We start from the raw sequence: 15851 nt of genomic DNA, 5'->3' as shown, positions 1-15851 counted from the left end.
AAGTGAACATACCTTAAGTAAAACTACTACTAGTTTCCTCACCTCCACACCCTCTCACTTTATGACACTCCTCCCTCCCCCCCCCCCCCCAGGTATTAGTAACTAGGTTTGGGTAATGTTTCCTGTTGGAGTTTTAGCTTTCTTAAAGAAACAGTCATTTTACTTTCCTAGGAACAAAGTATATCATCTCAATTTATTGGCGTCACGTAAACATAACCTATGAATGTACTTCATGATTTTTTATGAAAACTTTTAAGATTTGTTCTCTTAGCAAGTTTCAAATATAGGAAACATTGTTATTAACTATAGTCCCCATGTACATTACATCACAATGACTTAATTAATAGCTGGAATTTATACTTTTTCACGCCCTTCTCCCATTTCACCCAACCTCCAACCCCTGCCTCTGGTAACCACCAATCTAGTCTATGTATCCATGAGCTCTGGTTTCATTTGGTTGGCTGGTCAGTTGATTTGTTTGTGGGGGGTTGTTAAAATCCACATAAAAGCGAATGTTTTTCTTTTTTTTTTTTTTTTTTTTTATAAATTTTATTGTTATATTCCCCATACAATTGCAGCCCCCATTCTGACCCCAATCCCTCCCCTCCCGCCCCCGCCCCCCTAAAAGTGTCTCTGGTTCATAGTTTTTTGTTAATTTTGATTTTCACTTTCTTATAGTTATTCATTTTCCTGGTCCCTTATTTAAGTTTTCTAGATTCCTGCTATGAGTGAGACCATCCGGTATTTTTCTTTTTCTTTTTGGCTTATTTCGCTGAGCATGATCCCTTCCAGCGCCATCCATGTTGCAGCAAATTGCATGTGTTTATCTTTTTTGAATGCTGAGTAATATTCCATGGTATATATGTACCACATCTTCTTGATCCAGTCATCTATTTTTGGGCATTTGGGTTGTTTCCAAAGCTTAGCTATTGTAAACAGTGCTGCTATAAACATAGGGGTGCAGGTGTTCTTTGGAATTGATGTTTCTGTGTCCTTTGGGTAAATACCTAGGAGTGGAATTGCTGGGTCATATGGAAGCTCTATGTTTAGTAGGTCCAGAAATCTCCACACAGCTTTCCACAGTGGTTGGACCAGTTTGCACTCCCACCAACAGTGCAGAAGAGTTCCTTTTTCTCCACACCCTCGCCAACATTTGTTGTTGCTAGTTTTTTTAATATGTGCCATTCTCACTGGTGTAAGATGGTATCTCATGGTAGTTTTGATTTGCATTTCCCTGATGACAAGTGATGTTGAACATTTTTTCATATGCCTGTTGGCCATTTGCATTTCCTCTTCAGAGAAGTTTCTTTTAAGCTCTTCTGCCCATTTTTTGACTGGATTATTTTCTTTGTTGTTGTTGAGACTCATCAGCTCTTTGCAGATTTTTGTGATCAGTCCTTTATCATTAGTGTTGGGTGCAAAAATGTTCTCCCAGTTGGTGGGGTTTCTCTTTGTTTTTGTTATTGTCTCTTTTGCTGTGCAAAAGCTCTTTAATTTGATATAGTCCCAGCTGTTTATCTTTGCCTTCACTATCACTGCTTTGGGTGATGTGTCTGTAAAGATGTCTTTGATGTGCAAATCACGTAGTGTTTCGCCTATATTTCCTTCTATATATTTTATGGTTTCAGGTCTTATGTCTAGTTCTTTAATCCATTTTGAGTTGATTTTTGTGTATGGTGTGAGGTGGTGGTCAAGCTTCATTCTTTTGCATGTAGCGACCCAGTTTTCCCAGCACCATTTATTGAACAAACTTTCTTTGCTCCAATGCATAGTCTTTGCTCCTTTGTCAAAGATTAGTTGACCATAAACCTGTGGGTTTATTTCTGGATTTTCTATTCGATTCCATTGGTCTGTATGTCTGTTCTTGTTCCAATACCATGCGGTTTTGATGATTATGGCTTTGTAGTATAGTTTGAAGTCTGGGAGTCTGATGCCTCCATTCCCTTCTTTTTTTTTCAGGAGAGCTTTGGCTATTCGGGGTTTTTTGTGATTCCATATGAATTTCATCAATAATTGTTCTATTTCTTTGAAGAATGACATTGAAATTTTGATTGGAATAGCATTGAATCTGTATATTGAAAAGCGAATGTTTTTCTTTGACTTATTTCACTCAGCATAATACCCTCAAGGTCCATCCACGTTGTAAATGACAAGATTTCCTTCTTTTATAAAACTGAATACTGTTCCATGGTGTACACATAAGATATTTTCTTCATTCACTGATGGAAACTTAGGTTGCTTTCAGGTCTTGGTTATTGTAAACACTGCAATGAACTTGACATTTCCTTTTTTTCAAGCTAGCATTTTTGTTTTCTTTGAATGAATATTCAGAAGTGAAACTGCTGAATAATGTGGTAGTTCTATTTTTAGTTTTTTGACAAACCTCCATACTCTTTTCCATAGTGGCTGCATCAGCTTATATTCCCACCAGCAGTACACAGGGTTCTCTCTTCTCCACATCCTTGCCAACACTTATTATTTCTTGTCTTTTTTTGATAATGTTCTAACAGGTGTTAGGTCATGTCTCTTGATTGTAGTTTTGATTTGCATCTCCCTGATCATTAGTCCTGTTGAGCACCTTTTTATGTACCTCATGGCATTCGTATATCTTCCTTGGAAGGAAAAGTGTCTGTTTAAATTCTCCCCCTTTTAAAAACAGATTGTTTAAATTTTTGCATTGAATTATATAAATCCTAATGTATTTTGGATATTAACCCCTTATCAGATATATAATTTGCACATATTTTCTTCTGTTGCTGCCTAGGTTGGTCCTAGGTTACCTTTTTATTTTGTTGGTTTCCTTTGTAGTACAGAAGTGTTTAGTTTGCTATAATCCCACTTATTTACTTTTGCTTTTGTTACTTTTGCTTTTGGTGTCTAATGTAAAAAATCATCGCCAAGACCTTGTGTCAAGGAGCTTTCTTCCTATGTTTTTTTAAGGAATTCTATGGTTTCAGGTCTTACATTCTAATCTTTCATCCATTTTGAGTTAATACTGTACATGGTGTAAGATAAGGTTTAATGAATTTCATTCTTTTGTATATAGTTGTCCCTTCATGATTTTTGATTTGTGATTTTATGAAAATACTGATTTATACCAGCCTACCTATTATTTATGCTAACATAATTTTTCAGTATTCCTTAAGTGATTTGTTTACTTTGCACATGTTTATGTAGCTTAGGTCTTCAGAGACAAAAAGAAATCCCTGGTTCATACTGAGCACGTACTTTCTAATGAGCATATACTGCTAAAAAGAAGAAAATTAAGAATAAGCACATACTGCTATTGATGGTGCTATGGGAAAAATTATGTGGGAATTGAATGAACACAGGGATATTGGGGGTGAGAGGAGAAGGGCCTTTTATCTGGGGTAGAGTTGAAATGTGGTCATAAAAAAGATTATCATTCATATCAAAATGTAATTTGCCTTTTGGGTTTCCAAAAAATAATTTTTACCAATATTTAAAATGTGAATGTAACAAATCTTGGCAAAAAAGACTCTCCATGTGTTGTTCAATGGAGACTTTTTGTCTCTTCCACTTTTTCATTGGTCTGATCCAATGGACAAGTTAAAATTCGAAAGAACATAATATTATGAGCTAATTATGTCTGACTAATATAGTATGCCTTTGCATTCATTCTGTTATACAATTTCAGACAGGAGAGATACGCCATATTTCTCATCTGAATTTCACTGCCTGGCCAGACCATGACACACCTTCTCAGCCAGATGACTTGCTCACTTTTATCTCCTACATGAGACACATTCACACATCAGGCCCAGTCATCACGCACTGCAGTGCGGGCATTGGACGTTCAGGGACCTTGATATGCATAGATGTGGTTCTAGGACTAATCAGTCAAGATCTTGACGTGAGTACAAAATAATAGGCTGTAATAAGCAGGTTACAAGAAATAACAGTGGAATCAAATTTCTTAATAATGTGTTGTGTCTTAAAATTTTTTTTAATTAGTATGAATGCCTTAATTTCCTTCTTAATTTTTACTATACAGAATTGTATTTTAGTGAGCATTGTTGTTCAAAACTGTATAGGCCACAATCAAGAGGAAATAATTCTTCGCATTCATATTTGTTTTTTTTTCCAACCATGTGCTCAGGAACCCCTTGTGTAGTATTGCATTTTACCATTTAGGCATGTTTGAGATAAAGTCAGTATTGTTATACATTAGGATTGGAAAGAAAGTATTTCTCTGAAATGAAGATTCACAGAGGAGTGGCTTATACACATTCTTTTTTGTGTTAATTATTACCTGTAGATGGGAAATGTACGTCTTGTTACAGTAGTCTGTCTGATGTTAGTCTGTCTAAATTTAATCTGCTAGGAGCACAACAGTGAATAAAACAAAGTCTCCTACTCAGTAACAAAGATCTAATAGAATGACAAAGAAGGGAGATAATAAACACATTTATAAAAAGTAAATTACATGAATTTTTGAAAGTGATAAATGGTTTGGCATTTGGGAGGAAGTAGAGTAGGTTGAAGAGGCTGAGCATCCCAAACCTGATGCTATTTTAAATTGGATGGCACCACTGAGAAAATACTTGGAATTAAAAAAATTTGTTACCAAATAAGCATATCATCTTATTAATATACCTGTTAGTGTATACCACACTTAAGCTGCTAGAATCAGTCACTCTGGATAATATATAATTTAAGTCCTCTTAAAAGTTCTTAATTAAAAGCAGTTCTCTGTTGCTCTTCAAACTCCACCAAAGCCACCATATTAATGTAAAGCACAAAGCAAAATAGTCTGTTTTCCTTTGTTTCAAATATTGGTGAAAATGAAAAGATCAGAAATTTTATTCTGAAAAGCAAAATAGAGAAAAATAATTTGTCCCTTCTTTAAGGATTGATTTTAGAAATCAGTCAAATTATAGAGGGAAGAAAATTTCTGCTGGAGTTTTAAAATTGAATAACCTTCCTTAATCCTCAGGCAGGTCATAAATAAAAGTATAAAATGATGACAGTCAGTTCACAAACCTTTTTTAAGTATAGGTTCTCAAGACCACTTGAAGGGGCAGGAAAATGGGATGCATATTTCCGTATAAGCCACTCCTCTGTGAATCTTCAGAATTCAAATTTAGTCACACTTGATCTCACAGAGACTTTCTTTTGGCAGTTTGACATCTCTGCTTTAGTGCGTTGCATGAGACTACAAAGACATGGAATGGTTCAGACAGAGGTGAGTCTTGGTGTCGTCTAATGAACAAATTTTGTGAAGATTCTGATGTTTTAGAAGTTCTCCTTTTTGGTTTCCTACATTGTATAAAACCCAAGATTTATGATACTGACAGACATTTTTAAACATGGGAGATAAGAAAAATAATATATATGTTTCTGGTCTGTCTGTTTTTAGTGTTGTCTTTCAATTCAAAATGAGGAAATGCAATCAACATTGAATAGATTAGAGATAATGGGATAGCATATTGAAAACAAAATGTAGGGGGCTACAGTTTACCATAGAATTATTAACAGCCCTCCCCTCTTTTCAACCTACAAAAGAGAGAAAACATTCTTGCTCCAGAAAGAGCCTCCTCCAGAGGAAATGGATTTCGCAACATCAGCTAGAAAGCAGGCTGACGAGTTGCTCAGCTTAGAGAGGCACTCTTGGGCTAGACTGTACGGGTTTATTTATCCTGTTTAGATCATTTTCATTTCTCTTACCTGAAATCAACCCACTGACCTACATGCTTGTGTCTTTCACAGGGCCATGTTCACATTACCTGACTCCTCTGAGTAGCTCCACCATCCTTTTTTGTATTAGGGGGGAGGACATAGAAGCTATTTTCATTCATAAATAGATACATTACATCTCTTAACTCTTGACAAATACAGATGTTCATCATCTTTAATATATAATCCACGTACTCTTTTTCAATATACCTCTAACTTAAATCTCTTAAACATTAAGCTAATGTGCAGTCAAACATTGATCTGTGTACACAGTTCTTGAGTCCTAGGAAGTTCACTCTTTCAACAGATATTTATTAAGCGCCTACTATGAACCAGGCACTCTTCTAGGTTCATAGGGCACATGAGTGAATAAAATGGAGGACTCTGGTAGAATAACAAAATCTCCTAGTGAGCTGTAATAAGGAAGGCAGACAATGAGCACATTTGATAAGGGGTGTGTGTGTGTGTGTGTGTGCGTGCGTGCACGTTTGTATCTTTGTCTTTGAAGGTGATAAGTGCTTTAAGAGGAAAAGAGTAAAGAAGATGAACTGTGGGGGGAGTGGTCAGGATGCTCTTTTAGATAAGGTGCACCTCTGAGAAAGCAACACTTGTGCAAAGATTCAGTGGGGTAACAGCAGGTGATGTAGATATCGGGGAGTAAGAGCCTCCAGGCAGAAAGAAACACCTGTGTATAGAAGACCAAGGGGGATATAGGCCTTACATGCCAAGAACAACATGGTCAGTGGCTCAGGTGAGGGAAGATAAGTGGGTGGGGGAAGGTGGAAGGGCCAGCGCTTGGGCTTCCCTCTGAATAAAATGGAGCCAAGGGTGGATTGTCAGGAAGGAGCCACATGACTGGCTCCCATTTTAAAGGATCACTCTGCAGTTGAGGGTTTTACCCAAGTCACCCAGTGGGAAACACTGAAACTGAGAAGTCAGTCCTAGTATTCCTAGCCCCACAGCTCCTTTCTCTACACCACATTGATTCCCAGAGTAGAGAATTGTATCATCAAATCAGAGCTATGTTGTCATTAATCAGAGGCAACTTCATCTAACACTCTGGGATATTTTCAGCCCCACCCCCACCCCCCCAGGCTTTTCCCCTCCTCGTGTTGTCAGTCTGGTTTCTGTTTGTTATATTTTTATGACACTGAACAACACTGAATCCTCCTAATGTTCAGCACTGTAGCACTTTTTTTCCATATTTTCAAAAGTACTCAAATATCACTTCATTAGTGGTGAAGCCACACATTCATACACACATTCACATGCCTCTAAACCCTCTCCCTCTTTTTTTGCCACAGGATCAATATATTTTCTGCTATCAAGTCATCCTTTATGTCCTGACACGTCTTCAAGCTGAAGAAGAGCAAAATAAAGCAACCCCTGCCTCTGAAATGACATGAAAAGAAAAACTTTCTGGATAGCTTCCTATTTCTCTCTTTAACCTCCAACAGACGCCCCTGTTCTCTATCTAAGATAAAGATCCCAGGGCAGCAAGTGCATATAATATCATTATGCTTAACTCTCCTCTACCTCAGAGGGGCATTCTCCATAACAATAATGTTGAAGTGCTGTATTTTTACAGCTAATTTAACCTGTGATAATTATTTAAAAAAGATTTAGCACTAACTGAACAATGCAGATCTTAGGGGTGATTAAGGCAGCATTTGATCATAGTGGACATTGTTACAAAATGCACCCAGTCTATTTTTAACACACCAATCCTGTTTATAGTGAAGTTCTTTTCCAGTATTTTAAATAAAGTAGTTATTTTATAGGGGATACTTGAAACCAGTATTTAAGCTTTAAATGACAATAATATTGGCATAGAGAAAAAGTAGCAAATGTTTACTGTATCAGTTTCTAATGTTTACTATATAGAATTTCCTGTAATATATTTATATACTTTTTCATCAAAATGGAGTTATCAGATGTTTGTAACTGCATCATCTCTTTTTATGTATCATCTCACCTTGTAAATAAACACACACCTTTAAACAAGCCAGAAGTGACTGCCAACAAATTATACATTTTACTGTTTTATTTTGTTAACACCCAGGCCCCTGGGAAGGTAGGAACTTTGGGGCGCCAACTTCCCATCTCCCCACTTGGTCCAAGAGGTGCCAGGGACTGGATGTGCTGTCAGAAACCCTGGCACATCTCCATCCAGGGCTGACGCAAGGGTCAGGTACTAACTAGCGAAGAATCTCAGCCTCCCTTCCTTCACCACCCTGTGTGTAGGGCTGTACCTGATGCATAATGAGAATGTTTCCATTCATAGATGTAGTAAAACTCAGACTATCTCAGCTGACAAGAAGTAATCAAAATATTATCAGGGCCTCCCTGGTGGCACAGGGGATTAAGACGCAACCTATGAAGCTATTGGCAGCCACTGCATCTCGAGTTTGATCCCCAGCCAGAGAGCAGCGGACCTCGCCTGACTCACCTGCTGCTCCCCTCAGCAGTGTATTTCAGTCCGTCTGTTTGATCTGTTCCCCATCCCATCTCTGGTGAATCCTCACCACCCCCCCTACCTCTGGCCAGTACCCCAGTTTTTGTATGCATAAATAAATAAATCTTTTTTGAAAAAAAGAAAATAGTATCAGACCACCTGGGCAGGGTTTGTATTTGGGTCTGCCTTGAAAGAGAGATGAGTTCTGAAGGCCTGTTCCTGATGCTTAGCCCTGAATGAATTTCACTAACTTCTGGTTCTGATAGCCTTGAGTGATGCCATTCTAAGTCCCAGAAACTGCTTGGTTTATCCTCAGAGGGTTGACCAATTCTGAGCTGATTAACTTGAATTTCTGATCCTACCCAAATCCAACAAATTTCTGGGATCTATTCCTGAGTATCTGAGGCTATTTGAGGGCAGGAGACATACCAACAAATGCACACAGCCTGACACTGATCCGTTTGACTTCCCTGCCAAGTGGCACAACTCAGAAATGGCTTCAAATCTGGAAAAGTATCACCTTCACCATTCCCACATCAGTCCAAACAATTTTTATATGTTAGGTTGTAACTAAAGATTTAATTTGGAAAAAAAAAAAATTAAAGATATTTGAAAGCTCCTATTCTGGCCATGAAGCCTTGTTTTCCTGTCTTTGCATAGGAAATCAGGTCAGCAGGGCTGCGGCCAGTAGCTAATGTCACAAAACGGGAGAGGGGGAAGCTAGAGAAGGATCCTTTTTCTGGAAAACAGCTAGAAAGTGGAAAACTGTGGCAGGAAAATGCAGGTTTCAGTTTACAACCCTGAATGGAAACTTCATTATAGTAAGTACATTACTGCCCTTGTCTGGCTCTATAACCATGGAATGGAGCGAGCCATTTGCGAGGGTTCCTGTGGGTTAGAAAGCATGACTACTGAGCCACAGTGGTACCTGGAGTGACTCAAATCAGATGAATGAATAAATACTGACGCTTAGCACACGTTAGGTAGCTAAGTATGATAAAATACACATCCAAGCATGATGATCCCAAGACAAAAGCTTATTTCCACTTTAATAGTCCTGGCCAGATAAATAGCTCATCGGGGCAGATCTCCCTCCAATTTAGAGGTCCCCAGACTGATGAGGGTTATGTAATCACACATACTTCCAAGGCCATCCTGATAATCATCTCCATTCCCCCAGCCCGAGACGGGGAAGGGCACAGAGGACCAGCTGTGGGGGCAGGCCTGGAAGGGGAGCACGTCGCTACCACCCATCCCAGCAGCAAGAACTGGCCAGATGCAGCCTCTGAGTACAAGGAAGCTGGGAAGTATGCGGCCGAGCAGTTTCCTATGACAGCGCTTAACAGAAGGGGAAGCACAAATCATGATGGAATCGATAAAACTGACTTATATGTCCTGAAAGAATGGTATCTTGGTATATCTAGTCTACCTGAGCATTGCAAGATTAGAAACACCATTTTGTCCCTAAATCAAAATCTTGATAGCTGTGATTAGTAGAAATATTTCTGAATTTTGATAAAGACTAGGGGTTTAATCTGTGATTCTACATCACCTACCACTGCTCTTGATTATGATTAGTTCTCTAAAGCAATGATGAATCCAAGAAATTAAAATACTCACAAAAGTTATCCTCCAGCCATAGATATTTTGACAGCGAATATTTCCAATTTACATAATTCAGACATAATTGGGGTACGTACCTTATTACCATGGGAATGAATGTAACAATTTTTGGGTTGACCTACTTATAATTATAAAGCCAATTTAAATTTTCATAGATCAGGGCCTCCCTAGTGGTGCAAGGGGTTAAACACCATGAAGCTATCTGCAGCCTCTGCAGCACGAGTTCAATCCCTTTCGGCCAGGTAGCTACCCACATGGCGGGGCAGACCTCTCCTCTCTTACCTGCTGCTCCCCTCAGCAGTGTATTTCAGTCAATCTGCCTGTTCTGTTCCCCACTCTGTCTCTGGTGAATCCCCTACTGCCCCCCCACACCTCTGGCCTGTACCATAGTTCTTGCATGCATAAATAAATAAATCTTTAAAAAAATAAAATGAATTTTTAAAGGTCAACTTGTAATTACACTTGGCTGCAAATAATCAAAAACCAACCAAAATGGCTTACACAAACAAGAGATGTATTCTTAAGTAAATAAATTCAGAAGGAAGCAGTTGATAGAATTGAGTCTACAGCTCAAGAACATCAACAGATACATAATTGTCCTCTAAGGCTGCTGTAGCTCCAGATATTATACCTACACTCTAGAAAGAAAATAGTAAAAAATGACAAGAAAGGGTCAGTCAATGCCGTGGGCAGGAAAGCGAAACTCACCATAAATCACAAGCAGATTTCTACTTCTATCTTGTTAGCAAAAACTGCATAGTCAACTCCAGCTTCCAGAAAGTTATTTTTAGCTAGGCATATTGCTGTCCTGAACAAAATCTTGGTAGATAATAAGGACAAAGAAAACAATGAATGTTGGGTAGTAACCAGCAGTGTGTGCATTTCCAGCTCTGCCAAAGCTTCTATCACTCCTTAGAGGCTATGTCTGTCTTTTTTGATCTTTCTGATCCCAGAAGTATCTGAATTTGTGTTAAAAGAGATTCACAGAGACTGAGTTTTTGAAAGTAGCCTTCAGTTTTGAAGATTTGGAGATAAAATTTTATCCATTCACCCAAAATGAAGTCTATTCCAAAGGTTATATACTAAGTAAACTTTCAGGACACTGGCTGGTTAGCAATGTTGCCAGTTTTTTAGCTTAGCTCTAGCAGAATGAGTTAGATAGCCACTCAGGACTCGGCTCCCAATGGAAAAAGTACACACAAAGGCTGGCCCACAGGTTGCTTATGGACTACAATGTGATTCATTAAAATGAGTTCATTAAATAAGCTGATTTATTGTTTTTACCCTCTGAGTAATTGACTACACAAAGAAAGAGGACAGAACACCTAGCTGTCACTACCCACTCATTATTCCAGGTGATTTGTGCTACCTTTCAGGATGTTGAGGATTGAATGCTAAGCTAACATCCTTTAAGAGAAGGAACTGAAATCCAGGAATGTCACTTGCCCAAGAGCCAGGATTTAATTTCAGGTTTGCTCACTAAACCATGACTCTAGAGTGTTCTTGCTCCTTATGTGGGTTACATCAGGCAGTCCTGTGTTCTGTCCACAGTCCTAAGCTACCCCAACTATGCCCCTAACTTTTCCAGACATAATTGGACTCATTCTTCTTAACCCTATTTCTCTGGTCCCTCTTCTGAGCTTCATATAGGCCATGGATTTCAGGAACTTAAAATCCACATCAGTTAAAACACAATTTATTCAGTTAGAACTTTCTTTAATTACTGTGTTGAAGGTGGTGTCCCCTGTAACCCAATTTCCAACAGGGGGTGTGGGTGCTGAGGCTTCTCCACACCAGTCAGCAATTCTCAGGCTCCAACAGTATCCAAGAATTCAACTCAGTCTTGGTGCTATCCACCGAGAATGCCTCACTTTCCACAGGGTAAGTCTCAAGATCATAGTTCAGATGCCGGCTATAAGCCCAGGGCAAGCTCCTGCTTCTCACTGACTATAGATCAGAGGTCCCCACTACCTTTCCTCATACTTCCGCTACCTGTCACAAATCCCAAGTTATGATCTATGCTTCTGATCAACTCATTATAAGTCAGAGATTCCCAGGACACCCACCTCAGATTTCATTTATTTGTGGTTTTCAAAAATTGATTTAACATAACAAGAAACTCAACATTATGGAAATCCCAAGACTTTTGAAGGAACTGTGAGATTGGAACTGTGAATGGAAATCAAATATGTGTGAAAAATTTATTTCAGTCCTAAATATATATATTTCCTATAAATCACAATATTACAACAATATTATTTGTCCTAAAAATAATATGTGGCCTCCTGGACAACTTTACAATTTCCAGTTCTTCTCAGTAACACATTCACAGCCCATCTCTAGAGATATTGGTCTTCTGATATGACTGCTTCCAAACCCTTACAATAATTTGTGTTGCTTCTGTCTTACAGCACGTATTTCATCCTGGGCATGCACTGACCTTGGTAAATACCGACCACTTCCTTAGCACATTGGATTTTACCATTTATGCTAAATACCTACATAAAGAAATAATTTTAAAACTCATTTTAGGTTGATTCTTTAAAACTCATGGTAATTCTCATTTTAGATCGGAGAATCTCTGTTAATACTATACACTGTGTTCATTGCAGTGATCTTTTTGCCACTACACTATAAACCACAAGGGCAAGCTCCTACATGTCTGTACATAGCATGGACTAGTTTCTCAAAACACAAACTTGTATCAGATGGCTGTGAGAATCTCCAAGTAGTAGAGCAACAGTTGGGAGTTATCAGTCATTTCACAAGTCTGCACTTTTTTTCCCACATAAATAATACTTGTGACACCAAAGGCTAACGAGGTTATTTCTGTACTATCAAAAAGGCAGGGGATCTTGTGGTGTTGTTTAACTTGGGGGGTCCCTGCCCTCAAACTATTTCTTGGAGTAAAGTATGTTTACCTTTCATCTGCTCTAGGGATTATAGACTCAAACTTTTAAAGTTATACAACCTTTCACACCCTGCCCACCACCAGGCCCCAAACAGTCCTCCACCATGTTCCATCGGGCACCTTTCCTCCCCACTTCCATTTCATCCCACCTTCTTCTTCCACTGGTTGCTTCAGCTTTGCAGTCAGATGTTGAGTTTATTGCTGGTTTGGCTTTGACTGACCCTTTGGTATGTTTCTCTATATTCCACAAATAAGTGAGACCATCTGGTTTCTATCTTTCTTTCTGACTTATCACTTAGCATGATCCTCTCCAGTTCCCTCCATGTTGTGGCAATGGCAGTAATATTCCACTGTGTGTGTGTGTACCATATTTTTCTGATCCTCTTCTCTGTCTTTGAGCACTTCAGCCATTTCCATAATTTAGCTATTGTAAATAATGCTACAATGAAGATAGAAGTACATATATCCCTTTGAATTAGTGTTTTTGCATTCTTTGGGTAGCTATCTAGAAGTGGAATTGCTGGGTCATATGGCCGGTCCATTTTTAACATTTTGAGAAATCTCCATACTGTTTTTCATAGAGGCTAGACCAGTTCATATTTCCACCAACAGTGTGTGAGGGTTCTCAAAAAGGCATTCTTATAAATGCTATAAAAATATCATTATCAGGCCTCCCATGGTGGCACAGGGGGTTGAGCACCGCACTGTGAAGCTGTCCACAGTCTCTGCAGCGCCGGTTCCATGCCAGACAGCTGGTAAGGGTCCCACATGGCGCCGCAGAACTCTCCTGTCCCGCCCGCTGCTCCCCTCAGCAGTGTGTTTCATCAGTCTGCCTGTCCTGTTCCCTGCTCTGTCTCTGGTGAATTCTCTCACCCTCCCGCACATCTGGACTGTACCCCAGTTCTTGTATAAATAAATAAATAAATAGATAGATAAATAAATAAATCTTTAAAAAAAGGTCATTATCATGTGGGTAAATATTAACTTTAAGATTCCTGGAAATGCTTACAAAATAACATTGCAAAGCACTAAATCTCAGACTATACCTTTCTCATGTTTCAAAACTTTAAGAATAGACAGAAAGGGGCCTCCCTGGTGGCGCAGTGGTTGAGCGCTGGGTTGCGAAGCTGCCGGCGACCTCTGCAGCGCCGGTTCGATCCCCAGATGCTCCCCGGCCACCGGAGGAGGGTCCCACATGGCACGCAGACCTCTCCTGCCGCCCGCTGCTCCCCTCAGCAGTGTACTTCAGTCCTTCTGCCTGTTCTGCTCCCCGCTCTGGCTCTGGTGAATTCTCTCACCCTCCCGCGCTTCTGACTGTATCCAGTGCATGTATAAACAAAAGGAACGAACGAACAAACAAACAAACAAATAAATAAATAAAAACATGCCTCTATAAAAAAAAAAAGAATAGACAGAAAAATGGAAACAAAACCATTATATGAAAAGTTGGATGATAAAGGTAGCATCTGATATCAGTGAAGATGGATAATTCTATATATGATATCAAGACAATTAATTAATAGATAATTCATTCTTAAGACACCATACAGGGCCTCCCCGGTGGCGCAGCGGTTGAGCGCTGGGTTGCAAAGCTGCCCGCAGCCTCTGCAGCGCCAGTTCAATCCCCTGCTGCTCTGGAGGAGGGTCCCACATGGCGCACAGACCTCTCCTGCCGGCTGCTGCTCCCCTCAGCAGTGTACTTCGGTCCTTCTGCCTGCTCTGCTCCCCGCTCTGGCTCTGGTGAATTCTCTCACTCTCCCATGCTTCTGACTGTACCCAGTGCTTGTATGTATGTATGTATGTATGTATGTATAATTAAATAAATAAATAAACTTGCAAAAAAAAAAAAAAAAGACACCATACAGAAACAAATTCAAAATGAAACAAATATGTAACATATTTAGCCCATAAAAGTAATAGGAAAACACACGTAAAATTTTTTTAATGTTAATTTTTAATTTTAAATGTCAAAATGGACACAGAGGATGAATTTCACCTACTGCCAGGTGCTGTTTATTGCACAGGAACACAAAAGTACACACGACAGTTAGGAAATAAGTTGTGTAAATCCCCAAAAAGAACTTCCTGAAAAGGGGTCAAATACATTCTCAAAGAGGGTTCTTATCAGAAATCACAATTCACAAATCACAATTCACACAAAAATATAAATATTCTAAAATTTGTAGTCTATTAAGGACACAAAACATTCTTTAAAAGACAAGTAACAATATGTAAAAAAATATATTTAAAACTTCCATACAACAGACATTACAGAAAAGCAAAAGAGTACGTCAAATTTCAGCAAATCATAGGACAAAGAATCACTATCCATAAGGTGCTAAATTTTATAAGACAAAAAGGAAAAGTGCAATAGAAATGTAGTCAAAGACATGAACAGGAAAGTGCTCATAAAAAATACTTCATTGTTTTTAAAATGCAGTTTTAAATGAGATATTTTCACAAATTGGAACTGGCCGTTCTTTGGACTTGTGACTGGGAAACCAGGCCCTCCAGCGCAGCTGCACGTGACAGGGCCTGAATGCAATCTGTCCATGATTTTAATGTGCAATTGGCCTGGCACTTCAAGTTGCAGCAAGTGATCCTACAGAAATATTTGCACAGGCACGTAGGTGTTTGTAGCAGCTGTCTAAAACCAGTAAGTTGAAAACTAATTGTCTATGAATAAGGAATGGTTAGGTACATCACAGTCCTTTCACGCCATGGAATACTTCTATGAAGCCACCGTTCTAAAGAATGAGGCACATCGTCACAGACTGACACGTGAAGATGTTCCATAATATATCATTAAGTGACTTATGAAACAGCACAGATGGAACGATCTCAATTTTTTTAAGTGATACAACCTATAAATATATATTAGTAGGATATCGGTATGCCTACCCAAAGTAGTAAAAATACAGGCATTTACCTTTTAACCTCATGTGTTCATTGAATTCCACTAAGCTTGTATTATAACCCAAAAAGATTTTCAAGCACATAAAAATATCTTCTGAAGAAGGACCCCATTTCTGTAAGAGCTGTATATTTCCTTCCTAGTACTGCAAAAAGCCAGAAGTCAAGTGGGGCTAGACACTGCCCTTGCCCTGCAGTACAGGTGAGAGCCCTCTACGCAGACAGTCCTCACTCCCGCGAGCTTACACGCAC

At 39.0% G+C, this 15851-nt stretch overlaps 1 protein-coding gene across 1 annotated transcript in view; it reads left to right on the top strand.

Moving 5' to 3' along the window:
• Positions 1–7098, top strand: part of PTPN13 (protein tyrosine phosphatase non-receptor type 13) — a gene marked incomplete at both ends in the record, with an annotated part of 165822 nt that extends 158724 nt beyond the window's left edge. The window contains 4 exon segments of the mRNA XM_084234234.1: positions 3659–3874; positions 5144–5206; positions 7002–7073; positions 7075–7098. Coding sequence (XP_084090360.1) covers positions 3659–3874; positions 5144–5206; positions 7002–7073; positions 7075–7098 — 375 coding nt within the window.
• Between the last annotated feature and the right edge of the window lie 8753 nt (positions 7099–15851).

This window comes from Talpa europaea (genome assembly GCF_964194135.1).
Source record: "Talpa europaea genome assembly, chromosome: 5".
NCBI classification, from domain to species: domain Eukaryota; kingdom Metazoa; phylum Chordata; class Mammalia; order Eulipotyphla; family Talpidae; genus Talpa; species Talpa europaea.
The sequence above is the reverse complement of the archived record's forward strand: the minus strand, read 5'-3'. Positions and strand labels throughout refer to the sequence as shown.